At 37.4% G+C, this 16,614-nt stretch overlaps 1 protein-coding gene across 1 annotated transcript in view; it reads left to right on the forward strand.

Moving 5' to 3' along the window:
• RGS22 (regulator of G protein signaling 22) overlaps positions 1-16,614 on the forward strand; it is a gene marked incomplete at its 3' end in the record, with an annotated part of 124,358 nt that overhangs the window by 32,595 nt on the left and 75,149 nt on the right. The window contains exons 4-8 of the mRNA XM_084230530.1: positions 2,044-2,129; positions 2,756-2,924; positions 12,311-12,440; positions 14,393-15,008; positions 15,624-15,785. Of these exons, the coding sequence (XP_084086656.1) occupies positions 2,044-2,129; positions 2,756-2,924; positions 12,311-12,440; positions 14,393-15,008; positions 15,624-15,785 (1,163 nt within the window). The remainder of the gene's footprint in view (positions 1-2,043; positions 2,130-2,755; positions 2,925-12,310; positions 12,441-14,392; positions 15,009-15,623; positions 15,786-16,614) is intronic.

The following is a 16,614-nucleotide window of genomic DNA, read 5'->3' on the forward strand; positions in this document are numbered from 1 at the left end:
AAAAAAAAAGGAAAAAAGATATGCCATACAATTACCAGCTTAGAGAAAGCTGTAGTGGTAATGTTAATATCAGACAAAGTAGAACAGAATAAGGACTCTTGCTGTGGATAGAGGCATTATTACATCATATAAAAGAGTAAATTCACCAGGAAAGCATAACTCATAATAAGCATTTATGACAGAGCTTCAGAAAATATGAAACTAAAACTGATAACATTGAAAGGGGAAATAGACAAATCCAGTTTTAGTTGGAGACTTACCATTGCTTTTCCACTAATGTGTAAGAAAAATAGATCTGTAAGGAAGAATACAGGAGAACTAAACATGAGCAACCAAGTTGATCTAATGGATGTTTATAGAAGACTTCACAACAGTAGAGTACACTTATTTTTTCCCAAGTTTACCTGTAATATTTACCAAGTTAGACCATATTCTAGGCCATAAAACAAGTTTTGAAATTTCAATTTTGATTTTATTCTTTTAAAACTTTTTATTTCATTTAAATTTTTGGTCAGTTAGTTGCAAAAACATTCAAAAGAGGATACGTTATAGGTGAACTGTTTCTTAGGTAAATAATACATAAATTGGTTTTGTTTGAAATGCCTAGTCCTATAATCTTGTGGAATTCCTCAAGGGTTTATCTTGGTCTTTACGTGTAGCTTGGTTTCTTTCTGGGATACCTTGATGCGTTGCTAATGAGAACTCAGGAGTCCTGTGTGGTTGTCAGGGTGTGTGGAGGTGTATATGGAGTCTTCCTATACAAGGTCCAAATGCCCTCCAGATCTCATCAGTAATAAATGGAATAATCAACAAGATGCTACTTCAGGTGCTTGCTGTGTCCAAAGTAACTTCTATTCTTACTTTGCTCAGAAGGTCGTCTTTGGTGACAGCAAATGGGTCTTTTGGACTGAACAAGATCAAAGCATTGTGGGGTCAGCTTTCCAGTCCTGGGAGTCCAGTTACTTCAGGCTTCACACCAGCAGCATTGAGCTCAGGGCGCTCTCAAGAACAGAGACTTGCTGTGTGAGCCTTCGATTTTTTCACTGGAGTAAATCTGGTCTATGCTGACTCCCATATTAATACCACAGTAAAACTGATGTTTTAGCAAGATATTCAGTGGAAGCTCAGAAATGCAGGCACATTTGCCTCCCTAAGATGTGTACTTTATTCGTAGCATTTATTTAGCATCCAAGGTGCTGACATTCTTTCAAATTCTGGAAAAAGTGAATATGCGACAAAATAGAATCAATAAATGCCCTAATGTTATTTAAAAGACGATTTATAATCTGTTCCCTGTCTCCTTTTCTTACCTATCCTCTCCCCTCAGATCTCACCCTCTGATCTCCAATTACACTAACCTTATGGTTAGTTCCTCTCCTGTGTGCTCTTCAACCTTCCTCTCATCAACCTCAATAATCTTGCTACAGGTCGAATAACATGTCTGAGGGGGACCCGGGCTGGTTTGAGTGCCCAGGTGGCCTCCCACACAAGTCTGAATTTATAGTGGCGTTAAGCTACTCTACTATTTTTGCTAGAAGAGTTATTTGCAAACTCCTCTTTTGAGTCATGGTATTGCTAGGATAATGCCTGCGAATGATAAATATTTAATAGCAAAGTTTTCTAAAATTAGGAAGACAAGAGACCTGAAGAATGGTCCTATCAGTTTTTGTTGTGGTTAGCTTTTTTTCTGTTTGTAATGAGTTTTAGCCCATCTTATAACTGTGAAATACTGAAACTGACTGACTTTTTTTTCTTATTCCTCTTCAATAAGTTACCTGACTTTTCTGGATTCAGTTTGTTTACCTGTAAAGTGGAGTTAATAGTTGATGCAGGGGTGTTGAGAAAACTGAAGAAGTATCAGAAAACAAGAAGTGACTTGAAATTTGTGACTCCGGGTTCTTGCTCTCTCTTATGCAAATAGAAGTTGGGGGCTGGGTCCTAGTAGTAGCTCACTGCCATTATTGCTCTAGTGATCAGGCTTTAATTGTCTTTAAGTGTGATTTTCTTTAACAGTCCTTTTCTTTTTCTTTTGTCCTATAATAGTGTCTTAGCCGGGAACAAGGTATTAAGTGGGTCAAAAAAGAAAGACTCCCAGCATTTCTGGAAAGTGATTGCTACTTTGAATACAGGTATTAGAGTTCTATTAATATAATGTTTTTAAATACCTGTTTTTAACCTAAAATAATTTTTCTGTACTTTCTTAATAACATACTTTTTTTAACTTTTTAATGCATTTGATTTTAGATCCCACTTGCTATGAGTGATAGCATTGGTAAAAATCACATAATTTTCTAAAGAGATTGCACACAAACAGTACCTAATAAATGCACTTCAGTTGTGTTTCTTTGATTATTATAATTTTTAAATTGTCTACTTGTTATAATATTTATATGCAGGGAGTTAAAATGATTATTATGTGTCAGAAAAAGGAACGTCATAGTGTGGGACCAAGATTTTCTTTTATGTTCCCAGAAATGTGTTAAGTACCTAACACATCTGAAATTTTACTAAAAATGTTGATCTTTGCTTAGAATAAATACTTTAAAGAGGAAAATAAAATAAATCAAAACAATAATTATAATTGGTAGTACTATGAATAAAACATTAATTTTAGCAGATCCTAAGAGAAATAGCATGCAGCATTAAGGAGGGGTGATTGGCTTGAATATGTAAGATAAAATTCCAGGGTTACTTTTCTTCCTAGCGCTAACGTGTTTGAAACTTATTTCCAGTTTATATTTTTTCTAAAATGCAGGTTAGCTAAACTGGTCTCACAAGTCAGATGGAGCCAATCAGGCATGACTATCACAGTAGGTACAGATATTTCTCCCTGGGTCCCAAGAAAACCACCCACTCCACCACCTCCTGCTACTGAAGAAGACAATGCTATCATTATGAAAAAGTTCTACATTTCTCTTGGTGAGGTAAAAGTATGAGTGTCTTTTGTGATGTGGCACTTCAATAAAACTCATTTTAGACCTGAATTTCATTTCATTTGTACCACTTGAACAAAGAAAATGATTTCAAATACTTCTAAAGTAGATGTGGCAGAAATGTGTGTGTATTTATGCTGACACCTTTGCTTTACACTCTTTCTCCTCAAATGTAATTATAATTATTATTGACATGTGTATGAAAGAACAAATGCAAGATTGAAGGACATAAATACCTAGGAAACAAGGTTAACTTGAATTATAACCATGGTTTTCATGTTCATTCCAAAATTTTTATTTGGATTCTATAATTTTTATACCAAACAATGATAAAGTGTATCTTCTCCCTATTTTAAGATTATTCCTCAGTTAAATGCATGACTGTTTATCCAAGTTTGGGGAAATGTTGGGTTGTTGAGTGCATTTGAATACACTTATTGAATGAGTGCTCTAACGTAGAATCAAATTTATTTTGGAAAGTCAAATATACTGAAAACCGTTTGATCTTTTCCAATTATCAGCAATTCCTCTGGGAACACACTTCCAATACTTAATTCAAAATCGAGAATGACAACTATGTGGCCCATGTGTTGCTATTCTCCTAGTTTCCATTCATGACAGACATTGCTAATCAATTGTGGCAATTTTCCCCCAGAGCTAGTGCTTAGTTCCAAATTCTTTTCAACACAGCACTCTAGGCAGGATCCTGCAATTGATCAAAGATGGCATACAAGTGTAAAGCTATTTGCCATCTTTGTTGAAATGGATAGACATTCTATCTTACTTGAACATTTGTTTTTATGTGTAGCTTATGTTTAATGTTGTAGTATGGCATTTCTATCAGTGATATTTGACAAAGCTGTTTAAAATTATCCCAGTCCCATTATTTCCCCTGAATAATGCTTAGGGGTGTACCAGAAATATAGTTTTCTTCTCTTTTATCCTTATTTTAAAAGTATTTTTCCTTGTATATTATAGAGATGTCAGAAATATCATGAAAATATGTACTGATAATAGAGGTCAGTAAACATACAAAAGGAAGAGTGAATCTAAGAGAATAAGTTTCTGATGCCTCACATGTAAATTTGATTAAATAGAAGACAGTAAAATCCAAGCTAGTTTACTTTTAGCTTTTTTTCATGATGAAGAAGCTTATGTAAATAAGCTGATTGAAAAAGCTCAATTCCGAGGGGGCGGAGCAACATGGCGGCGAGGAGACGCTGCGAGTAAGATCTCCCATTAAAAAAAGTTAATAGGGAGGAAAAGCGGCAGGTCCCAGTGAGAACTGGGACACGGAAGATAAACGGACGACTCCAGCAAACTGCCCAAAGAAGAAAGTTGCCATAAAAGAGGACCAGAAGGGAGGGAAGCACAGAACCCTGCTCCCCTCCCCCGCCCACAAAGTCGGCACTCTCCGACCGGCAGAGAGGAGGGAAACAACAAACCAAAACGGCCAACAAGAAAAACGGACGCAGCAAGCGGGAATGTGAGTGGAAAGGAACTATTGCAGCCACCACACCCCGTGAACGGGAGCTGTGGAGAACCATGCAGGATCCGCCGCAGAGGTGAGCTCCAGGCGCCATTAAAGAGAGCCCAGCCCCCCAGGAGGAGACCAGCACCAGCACACAGCCCCGGCCACCCCGTAAGCTTGCGCTGAAAGCGGAGCGCTGGAAAAGCAGACGCGGATCCGGATCGGATCGCAGCTGCCCAGGTCCCCGCGCCTGCGACCTAGGCTTGCGGGGAGACCGCGGAGGCCCTCCCTGAGTGAGCAGGAACAAGGCGCCCAGGCATGGAAGCGGGATTCAAAAGGCGCCATTCCTGCGCCACTGATCTGGGCTACAGCCCGCGACCTGGAACTGAGGGCTTTGGAACTGAGACCCGGGGCACGAAATTAGGGGCGTGGGTTCCCCACGACGGTGGGGCACAAGGCAGACACAGCACCCCAAAGCCGTTGAGGTGTACCCTACCATCCCCGCTCTGCTCCCTGTCCCACGGGGTGGAAAATCAGCTCCCCAAGGGTTCTAGGAGAGATCTCTGGCGCCACCTAGCGACTTGAAGCCAGCAGAGGCTCCTGAAGGAGCTAGTGGCCAGCTGGGGAGTTAGCCCACACCGGGCCCCTTCCGAACAAGTAGTCTGAGCCCACAGGGAGAGCGAGCACCCACAGCCGGGGCAGACCAGGCGCGCAGAAGAGTGTGCCTGAGACCAGAAGCGCAGGGAGTGTGTCCCACATCACCATTTTAGAACAGGGACATTTCTTCAGTAAAGACTACCTGCAGAAGGCTTCTTCAGGAGCCAGAGGTGAGCGGGGGAAGTTCGCCCACGCCAGACCCCCTCTGGCCTGCAGTCCAAGCCCAGAGGGGAGCAGGAACCCACCGCCGGGGCAGACCAGGCGCACAGGGGAGTGTGTCCCCACATCGGCATTTTAGAACAGGGACCTTTCTCCAGTAAAGACTGCTTGAAACTGACAGATGACTCCTGGAGGAACCAGAGGGGAACAGAGAAGCCCACCCAAGATGCCGGCTAGTCCCAACAACACAGTGTCCCAACGCATACGGCAAATTAGAAAACAGACAGTAGGGAGGAGAAGAACCACACACAACCTAGCAACTCTCCAGAGAAAAAGCACACCACAAAAAGAAAACCAGCCCCCAGATTGCAACGACAATAACTTGGAAGAATTTCTGAGCCTTCCAGAAAGAGAATTTAAAATTGCCGTGATTAAAAAACTGACAGAAGTCATAAAGGAAAACAATGATAAGGGAAAAATAATCAGCGATCAGAAGAATGCAATTGAGTCCCTAGAGAGGGAAAACAATGGTCAGAAGAAAGAAATTGAGTCCCTAAAGAGGGAAGTAAAAGAAATGCAGGAGATCAAAGAATTAATGGAAGAACTAAAGAATTCTGGGAAAAGCAATGAAAGCAGAATAGATGAAATGGAAGAACGAATAAGTAATCTTGAAGACACAGAAATAAAAAGAACCAAAACAGAAAAGGAAAGAGAAGTATGAAGGAAAAAGAACGAAGAAAGACTTCGGGAACTATCTGACTCCATGAGGAAAGGAAATATAAGAGTTATAGGAATACCAGAAGGAGAGGAGAGAGATGTAGGAACAGAGAAAATATTCAAAGAGATAATTGAAGAGAACTTCCCAAATGTGAAGAAGGAGCTGAAAATTGATATACAAGAAGCAAGAAGAACACCAAACTTCCACGACGAAAGGAAAATACAGCAAGACACATAATAGTAAAGCTCCCAAGAATCCAGGACAAGGAAAAAATAATGAAGCTGGCAAGAGGGAAGAAACAGATAACATTCAAAGGAAAACCAATCAGGCTGACATCAGACTTCTCCGAAGAAACACTACGGGCAAGGAGAGAGTGGGGGGACATAGTCAACAGACTCCAAGAAAACAGATGCCAACCAAGAATACTCTATCCCGCAAAGCTCTCCTTCCTCTTTGAAGAAAGAATATGGACCTTCCCAGACAAACAGAAACTCCGGAATTTCATTGCAACTAAACCCCCACTCCAAAAAATACTACAAGGAGTCCTAAAGCCAGAACCTCAGAGGGACGAATAACAATGAAAGAAGGCCAAAAAAAAAAAAAGTTATTAAAAGAATAAATAAATAAAATCAAAGGAAAGACAAACACAATGGCAAATACAGATGTTAACATATCAATATTAACTCTAAATGTAAATGGACTAAACTCTTCAATAAAAAGACACAGAGTTGCAGCCTGGATTAAGAAACAAAACCCAACCTTTTGCTGTCTCCAGGAAACACATTTAGCTACAAAAGATAAAAATAGGCTCAAAGTTAAAGGATGGAAAACAATCCTACAAGCAAATGGACCAAAAAAGAAAGCAGGAACAGCTATACTTATATCAGATAAAACAGATTTCAAACTCAAAAAGATAAAAAGAGACCCCAATGGTCACTACATTATGATCAAGGGGACAATACTTCAAGAAGAAATAACACTCATTAACATATACTCACCAAACGAAGGAGCACCAAAATATATCAGACAACTGTTGTCCTCTCTGAAAACAGACATCGGAGAAAACACATACGTAGTGGGAGACTTCAACACACCACTATCAACAATGGATAGATCAACAAGACAAAAAATAAGTAAAGAAACCAAAGCTCTAAATAAGGACCTAGAGCAATTGGGCTTAACAAACATCTATAGAACACTAAACCCCCAAAAAACGGAGTACACATTTTTCTCAAGCGCACACGGATCATTCTCCAGGATCGATCACATACTGGGGCACAAGACAAACATCAACAGATACACCAAGATTGAAATCATATCAACCATCTTTTCTGACCATGAAGGCATCAAACTAGAAATAAACCATAAAAAGAAGGCAAGGAACTTTCCTACCTCATGGAGATTAAAAACCACACTACTGGAAGACCATTGGACTAATGAGGAGATCAAAGAAGAAATTAAAAAATTTTTTGAATTGAACGACAAGGAGGACACCAATATCCTAAATGTATGGGATGCAGCAAAAGCAGTAATAAGAGGAAAATATATAGCAATAGAAGCTCACATCAAGAAACAAGAAAGAACGCAAAGAAACAACCTAATCTCGAAGCTCAAAGATCTAGAAAAAGAACAACAAACCCCAAAACCAGTAGAAGAAAAGAAATAATAAAAACCAAAGCAGAAATAAATGAAATTGAAACTAAAAAAACAATCCAAAAGATCAATGAAACCAAGAGCTGGTTTTTTGAAAAAATCAATAAAATAGATAAACCCCTAGCCAGGCTCACAAAGGAAAAAAGGGAGAAAGCACAAATAAACAGGATCATCAATGAAAGAGGAGAAATCACAACGGACACAGCAGAAATCAAAAGAATAATCAGTAACTACTATGAACAGTTATATGGAAACAAGTTTAACAATCTAGAGGAGATGGACAAATTCCTACAACTCTACAATCACCCAAAGCTAGATAAAGAAGAAATAGAACACCTAAACAGACCAATTACAATTAGCGAAATTGAAATGGTAATCAAAAACCTCCCCAAAAACAAAAGCCCAGGTCCTGATGGATTTACAAATGAATTCTACCAAACATTCAGAGAGGAATTAGTGCCTATCCTTCACAAACTCTTCCAAAAAATTGAGAAGGAAGGGACAATACCAAACACGTTTTATGAAGCCAACATTACACTAATACCAAAACCGAACAAGGACAACACAAAAAAGGAAAACTACAGGCCAATCTCCCTAATGAACACTGATGCAAAAATCCTCAATAAAATTTTAGCTATCAGAATCCAACAATGTATCCATAAGATAATTCACCACGACCAAGTAGGATTCATTCCAGGTACACAAGGATGGTTTAACATCCGAAAATCAATCAACGTTATCCAACACATCAACAAAAAGAAATATAAAAACCATATGATAATATCAATAGATGCTGAGAAAGCTTCCGACAAAGTGCAACACCCATTCATGATAAAAGCCCTTGAAATTCTTGGGATACCAGGAACATACCTCAACATCATAAAGGCCATCTATGACAAGCCAACAGCCAGTATCATTCTCAATGGTGAAAAGCTGAAAGCAATTCCATTAAGATCTGGAACAAGACAAGGATGTCCACTCTCACCACTGCTTTTCAATATAATACTGGAAGTCCTAGCCAGGGCAATAAGACAAGAGAAAGACATCCAAGGAATCCAAATAGGAAAAGAAGAAGTCAAACTATCACTATTTGCAGACGATATGATATTATACATAGAGAACCCCAAAAACTCCACAGAAAAGCTAATTCAACTCATCAATCAGTTCAGTAAAGTGGCAGGATACAAAATCAACACGCAAAAGTCAGTAGCCTTCCTATACACAAACAATAAATCTGAAGAAGAAGAAATCAAAAAAACCATCCCTTTTGTTATTGAAACAAAAAAAAATCAAATATTTGGGAATAAATCTAACAAAAGAGGTAAAGGACCTTTACAAAGAAAACTATAAAACACTGTTAAAAGAAATAGAAGAAGACACAAAGAAATGGAGAGACATCCCCTGCTCATGGATTGGAAGAATAAACATTATTAAAATGGCCATCCTTCCAAAAGCAATATACAGATTCAATGCTATTCCAATCAAAATTTCAATGTCATTCTTCAAAGAAATAGAACAATTATTGATGAAATTCATATGGAATCACAAAAAACCCCGAATAGCCAAAGCTCTCCTGAAAAAAAAAGAAGGGAATGGAGGCATCACACTCCCAGACTTCAAACTATACTACAAAGCCATAATCATCAAAACTGCATGGTATTGGAACAAGAACAGACATACAGACCAATGGAATCGAATAGAAAATCCAGAAATAAACCCACAGATTTATGGTCAACTAATCTTTGACAAAGGAGCAAAGACTATGCATTGGAGCAAAGAAAGTTTGTTCAATAAATGGTGCTGGGAAAACTGGGTCGCTACATGCAAAAGAATGAAGCTTGACCACTACCTCACACCATACACAAAAATCAACTCAAAATGGATTAAAGAACTAGACATAAGACCTGAAACCATAAAATATATAGAAGGAAATATAGGCGAAACACTACGTGATTTGCACATCAAAGACATCTTTACAGACACATCACCCAAAGCAGTGATAGTGAAGGCAAAGATAAACAGCTGGGACTACATCAAATTAAAGAGCTTTTGCACAGCAAAAGAGACAATAACAAAAACAAAGAGAAACCCTACCAACTGGGAGAACATTTTTGCACCCAACACTAATGATAAAGGACTGATCACAAAAATCTGCAAAGACCTGATGAGACTCAACAACAACAAAGAAAATAATCCAGTCAAAAAATGGGCAGAAGAGCTAAAAAGAAACTTCTCTGAAGAGGAAATGCAAATGGCCAACAGGCATATGAAAAAATGTTCAACATCACTTGTCATCAGGGAAATGCAAATCAAAACTACCATGAGATACCATCTCACACCAGTGAGAATGGCACATATTAAAAAAAACTAGCAACAACAAATGTTGGCGAGGCTGTGGAGAAAAAGGAACTCTCCTGCACTGTTGGTGGGAGTGCAAACTGGTCCAACCACTGTGGAAAGCTGTGTGGAGATTTCTTGACCTACTAAACATAGAGCTTCCATATGATCCAGCAATTCCACTCCTGGGTATTTACCCAAAGGACACCGAAACATCAATTCCAAACAACACCTGCACCCCTATGTTTATAGCAGCACTGTTTACAATAGCTAAGCTTTGGAAACAACCCAAATGCCCAAAAATAGATGACTGGATCAAGAAGATGTGGTACATATATACCATGGACTATTACTCAGCATTCAAAAAAGATAAACACATGCAATTTGCAGCAACATGGATGGCGCTGGAAGGGATCATGCTCAGCGAAATAAGCCAGAAAGAAAAAGAAAAATACCGGATGGTCTCACTCATAGCAGGAATCTAGAAAACTTAAATAAGGGACCAGGAAAATGAATAACTATAAGAAAGTGAAAATCAAAATCAACAAAAAACTATGAACCAGAGACACTTTTTGGGGGGTGGGGGGCGGGAGGGGAGGGATTGGGGTCAGAATGGGGGGGGGTTGCAATTGTATGGGGAATATAACAATAAAATTTATAAAAAAAAAAAAGAAAGAAAAAGCTCAATTCCATCCAGCTTGATAAGTACTTTACATACTATCTTTTTTTTTTTTAAAGATTTGTTTATTTTTATCCAAGAGCTGGGGTACAGGCCAGAGGTGCAGGAGTGTGAGAGGATTCACCAGAGACAGAGCAGGGAGCAGACCAGGCAGATGGACTGAAGACACTGCTGCGGGGAGCAATGGGCGAGGCAGGAGAGGTCTCCCATGCGATGTGGGTTTTTCCCTGGCTGGCTGGGAATCAAACCGACGCTGTGGACAGCTTCACAGCCCTGCATTCAACCCATTGTGCCACTGGGAAGGCCCTACATAACTTTTGAACTTGGAGGATTCAAAGTTCTTCAGGCTCTTAAGTCATTTAAACTGTAATTAAACTTAGAGGTCAATCTTTATGATAATTGGTAACATTTCTTTGAGTCTAAGGATACTGTCTGGAAGAGTCAATAAGTACATGTTGAATGAACAGATAATTATTATAAATGACTTGGGTTTTTAATGAATTATTTTATATAAGTCTTATATCATTTTTCATTTTTGCATAATGTATGCATTTTCATTTTGGTTATATTCCCCATACAATTCCCACCCCCTTTTTCTGACCCTTATCCCTCTTTTCCTCCCCCTGCCCCCAACTGTAGTATGTCTCTGGTCTATAGTTGCTTGTTGATTTTAAAGAGAGGAAAAGAGGGAACAAAAGGGAATGAAAGTCTTTCAAAGCTCTTATCTACCCAGGAAACCTCACCTCTCAGGTACTATGCCCACACACGGCACTTCTCATTTTTCCTCTTGCTTCTGGTCTTATTGTGTGACCTGACTTGCCACACTAATTCTACAAGGAATATCAGGTGATAATATCTATTTCATTTGAGCCCCAATTTTTCTGTCAAAGTACCTTTGGCTAAGGAACAGTCAGCTGACTCAGTTGGAGAAAGGAAAAAATGAGAAATAAGAGTAATACTGGTCATTACCTTTTCTGCTCCTCTTAAACAGCTTGGATTCTCATAGAGAAATAGGTGAGGACATTACTGAGAGAGGCAGGCACATGAATTTTCCTAAGAGGGTTGAGATGGGGGTTTTTGACAACTGGGGTTCTAGAAGCCAAGGGTCAGTTTGGGAATTGGGTCTGCTGGCTCAAGGGTACAAAGAATAAAGGAAAATTTGAAGGCAACGTTCAGTGTCAGTCTTCAGGAAGTAAAGTGAAAACTGAATCTAAGAGAAAGGGACAGTTGTTCTTGGAGAGGTTTCCTTCCAGTGCTTTGGAGAGTAAGTCTTTGTCATTAGAGAGAAGTTTTCAACAACACTGAGTCAGGTAAGGCAGGATTGGAGCCATGAAATAATTGGGAAAGTTGTAAATAGGAGCAACTGACAAAAGGTACAAAGACCTTTGAGCCATGGTGACTGCCAAATTAGAGTTAGATAGCATGAATTGGTAGTGAATCCAGGAAGCAGGGTTTTATGCATTTGGTGAAAGAAAGGAGAATTTTTTTTCCCCCTCTGGTCATCTAAAATGAAAATCTGTTCCCTAATGGATTTTTCTGTTACCTAATTATTCTGTTACCTAATGGATTTTTCTGTGTACAACATTCTTTTCTTTCATGGCCTAATTTTTCCTTTTATGTATTAAACTAAACAAATTGAATATTATCAAATGAAGAATATACTGCTCATTTTCTGTCAAACAAATGTGTTTTTTTCTTCCCAGGCTTCCTATACTCAAACAAAAGATTGGTTTACATTAGCAAAACAAAGCGAGCAGACAGTACCTACTTTTTCATTACCTACTTGTGTATTCCATGACAAAAGTGACTCACCAGTTATTTCATCTGCTTCTAGTAAGTATAAAAGGACAAGAATGACCTCAGAATTCCTCTTGGAGTCTTTTCTTGTTAATGTCTTAATCTTATAGTATTAGTATTTAGTGATTGGGGGATAAAGGTGATTTCCCCTCGACTGCCTGAACTCTACTTCTTACTATTTTTCTAGTAGGAAGGCAACTTGGTATAGTGAAAAGTTTATGAGTTTAGAATTCAGCTATTATTAACTGTGTGACTTTTATAACTTACTTCAATTCTGGGAGCCTTGTTTTTCTCATCTGTAAGATTAGAATAATGGCACATATTGAATATATAGAAAATGCCCTGCATACTGTTTGGTAGTTACCTACTAGGTACCACTTACTATAGTATGAAAGTGATAGAACATTGGTAAAAATCACTTAAATTTTCCAAAGCTATTTCTTAGGAACAGTACCTAATAAAGTAAGTCAGTTGTGCTTCTTTGATCTTATTTAAAAAAATTATCTACTTGTGATAAATATGTTTTGCCTTTATTTCCTACCTTTGTTTACAAATTCATATTATTAAACCTTTGAAAGCAGTCTTTCTCTTAAAAGTCATTAGCCATTCTTGGGACTTGAGTTTTCTTCTGTTTATAAGTTCACTATTTCTTACCTTGAAAAGCAGATACATTTCTACCATGGAGGATATTAGTGGGTGATACAAACTTTCCATTAAAAAAAAAATAGAAGGAACCATCCAGAAATAGGAGTCATTAACTTATGATATTGCTAGAGAAAAAAAAAATCTAGATGTGACTCTGGAGAAGATTGCAACAATTTACTAAAGTTCTTAGCTAATTCCTTTGAAAAGTATAAACAACTTTTTGGGGACAATACATCTGTTTTCTCTAGAATTGAATCTAAGTCTATGTAAAGAGGAAAATAATCTCCCTAAGTGAAAATAACTGAATTTATAGGTTTCTTGCTATCTCCCCAAAATAGTAAAATAGAAAATTGGAGAATAAAGATAGTGCAGGTAATAATCAGAAAGAGAAAGAGTAGCAAGGGAGGTACTTAGTGGAAATGACAGCCTACTCCCTGCTTCCAATTCTGTCTGTGAAGTATATCACAGTGTCCTGTCACAGGGTTATAGAAATCTCATCTGTCAATATTGGGGAAATGTGGTGTGTATATTTTCAATAAAAACTCTCATGAAGCATTTCCAGTTCATTGGGATTTTAAATCTAACACTGAGAAAATGGTCATTGAGAGTGAGACCCAAACAGGGTTTTCCTAATCTGTAGTATTTCAAGGGGTAAGTTTGCCATGTAAAATAAAACACTGATAACAGATATTTTACTGGTTTCTGAAAGAAAGAGGAAACAGGAGCCATACACTGTATATTTAGAAAAAGTATAAAACAATCCATGTGTATTGTAATTCATAAATACCTAGGCTGTTTTGTAATTTTAATGATAGATTGTAGGATAGTAATTCAATCTTTCTGATAAAGTAGTGAAGTTTTTTAAATTGCTAATATGACTCCAGTTCTATTCATCTGTGATCTTGTCATCTATGTAGTTAAATTTACTTTATCATCCAACATGAAATATTAAATTACATACAATCATCTAATGTACATGTTCTAATTCTTTAATAGATATGCCTTTATATATATCAATATTTTATTTCAACCTGAAATACTGTATTTTAGAAGTATATAATGTCTTTTTGAAGAACCACTGTATAAGGGATGTCACATACTGTATTTAGCTTCTCTAGTTTATCTGCATTATTACCCCCTTCCATGTCCAAGGGAATAATCCCTGATGGCATTTTTTTCTCTACTGCTTCCAAATGTGGCTTTGGACGCCTCCTTAAATCACTGATCTGCACGGTTATTACCTGTGATAAACTCATTTGCCAACCTGACTCTAACTTCTTGTTCATTAAAAAAACACTTTTGTATTCATCATCTGATCTAATAACTTTTATGATTTAATGCAGAGAGTTTTATCTTTGATGATGGAGTTCACCCCAGGACAAAAAAGGGCCCATCTAAAACACCTCAATTAATTTCTGAATTTGAAGAAGAAGAAGACGGGTCAACATCTATACAAGACACTCCTTCTCAGGCTCTTCTGAGAATATACCTTGAAAGTCAACAGAATGTTGAGGGAAGTTTGATATTGCATTTTTCAACTTGTGAAGAATTTTTAAGATCTTACATAATGTTTATTTTGAAATCAGCTATTCATCAAATTCTTGGAGAACCATTTAAAGAAAGCCCAGATTATATAAATTTTAGCAATGTTGCAGAAGTGGTGTTTGAAGAACATTTTGAGCCCATCCCTTACACAAGTAGTGTGTTAAATGAAACAGCTCAAATCACAGAGGAAAAGTCAGATGAGATGTTGGAACAAACAAGTTCAAAGAGTGAGAACATTGGATCAGAAATCAGGGCCCATTGGTGTGTTTCTCACAAAACTTATGACATTGGTAATAGAAAGGAGTTTGAAAGATTTAAGAAATTTATAAAAGGTACATTAGGAGAGAGATATTGGTGGCTATGGATGGATATTGAGCGATTAAAAGTTCTTAAGGATCCTGGAAGACATCAAAGGTATTTCTGTTTTTCATTTTTCAATAGTTTTAAAAACAAATGGTAGGATGTTCATTTGGGTCTTGTTAGCACAGGCAGAAAACCTGAAATAAAAATAAAAATGTAATTTGTACTTTTAGATGAATAAATAATTATTTTATTATCAATATTGATTTCATTAGTTCTGTGAGTTCATAGCACTCAGATATTAATAGTAGCAATGATTTGAGCTTGCACATTGTTTCTTCATGTAGATTCTAAGTCTGCTTTCAGATTAATCATTTCATTTTATTTTATGACTTCCCAGTAATGTATTTATAATTGCTTCCCTCTTAGAAGGACCCTTATGATTGATTACACAGGGTCGTCTAGGAAACTCCTCTCAAAACCCTAATCAAATCTGCAGAATCACTTCTACCATGTGAGCCAACTTCATAGGTTCTGGTAATTAGGACATGGAGATCTTTGTAAGGTCATTGTTTATCCTACAGAAATTATCCTTCCCATTCCCATAACTGTGAGAAATATTATCTTCACATTGCTACCCCTGTATAGTTCATCATGTCTAAAACATTTTAGAAGTGAAAATATTTGGCTAGTTGAATATTGTATCCATGTGTATTTACTCCTTTTCAGACATCTTGAGAAGATGAAAAAATGCTATCTAGTGAGCAGTGGAGATTGCTACCTTTCTGCAGAAATCTTATCAAAATTTAAACTGCTGGATGGATCTCAGTGGAATGAAGAACACTTAAAAAATATTCAGTCTGAGGTTGTGAAACCCTTACTTCTGTATTGGTAAGAAAAATAAAGTGAATAAAAGTTATTTACTTTTACTTTTCTTAGGCTTGTTATCAGTTGTGCTTTTTTGTTTTATTGATGTGTACTTAAACTGACAAATTATATTTTTGACCTTCCTTAAAATGCTTTTCATTTAGGTAATTTAGGTGTTTGGAGGATTTTAAATCCATAGTAAGACTGGGAAGTACTTAAGCTCCACTCAACTTTGTGTGTACCTTCTACACCTGGCCATTTTATGGTCAATATCTTATCACATTGTGTGTGTGTGTGTGTGTGTGTGTGTGTTGAGATTTATCATCTCAAACATTTTTTAAGCACTTACTATAGGCTAAGTGCTGTGCTAAGGATATAAGGGTAAAAAAGTCTAGTGATCATTGTTTCTGCATCCTTTCCATTATTTGCTGTTGTCACAATTTTCTATTTTAGCCATTCTAATAGGCGTATAGTGATATCTCCTTAAGGTTTTATATTGAAATTTTACAATCATTAATGATGCTGAACATCTTTTAATGTACTTATTGGCCATCTTATATCCCCTTCAGTGAAATATCTATTCATGTCTTTTGTCCATTTTCCAATTGGGTTGTTTTCTTTCATATTGTTAAAGTTTTTCTATATACGAGACACTGGTCATTAGTCAGATATGGTTTGCAAATATTTTGTCCTAGTCTGTAGTTTGTCTTTTCAAAGATGAGTTTTCCAAAGATTTCTTTACAGAGTCTTTCACAGGTTGGTAAACACTTGGAGATTTGGTGAGTGTGGTGCAGTAAGACAGCATGCAAACTCCATGGCCCTTCCCAGCATGCCATGCCTTGCCCTGTGCACC

This window comes from Talpa europaea, assembly GCF_964194135.1.
Source record: "Talpa europaea genome assembly, chromosome: 3".
Classification (NCBI taxonomy): Eukaryota; Metazoa; Chordata; class Mammalia; order Eulipotyphla; family Talpidae; genus Talpa; species Talpa europaea.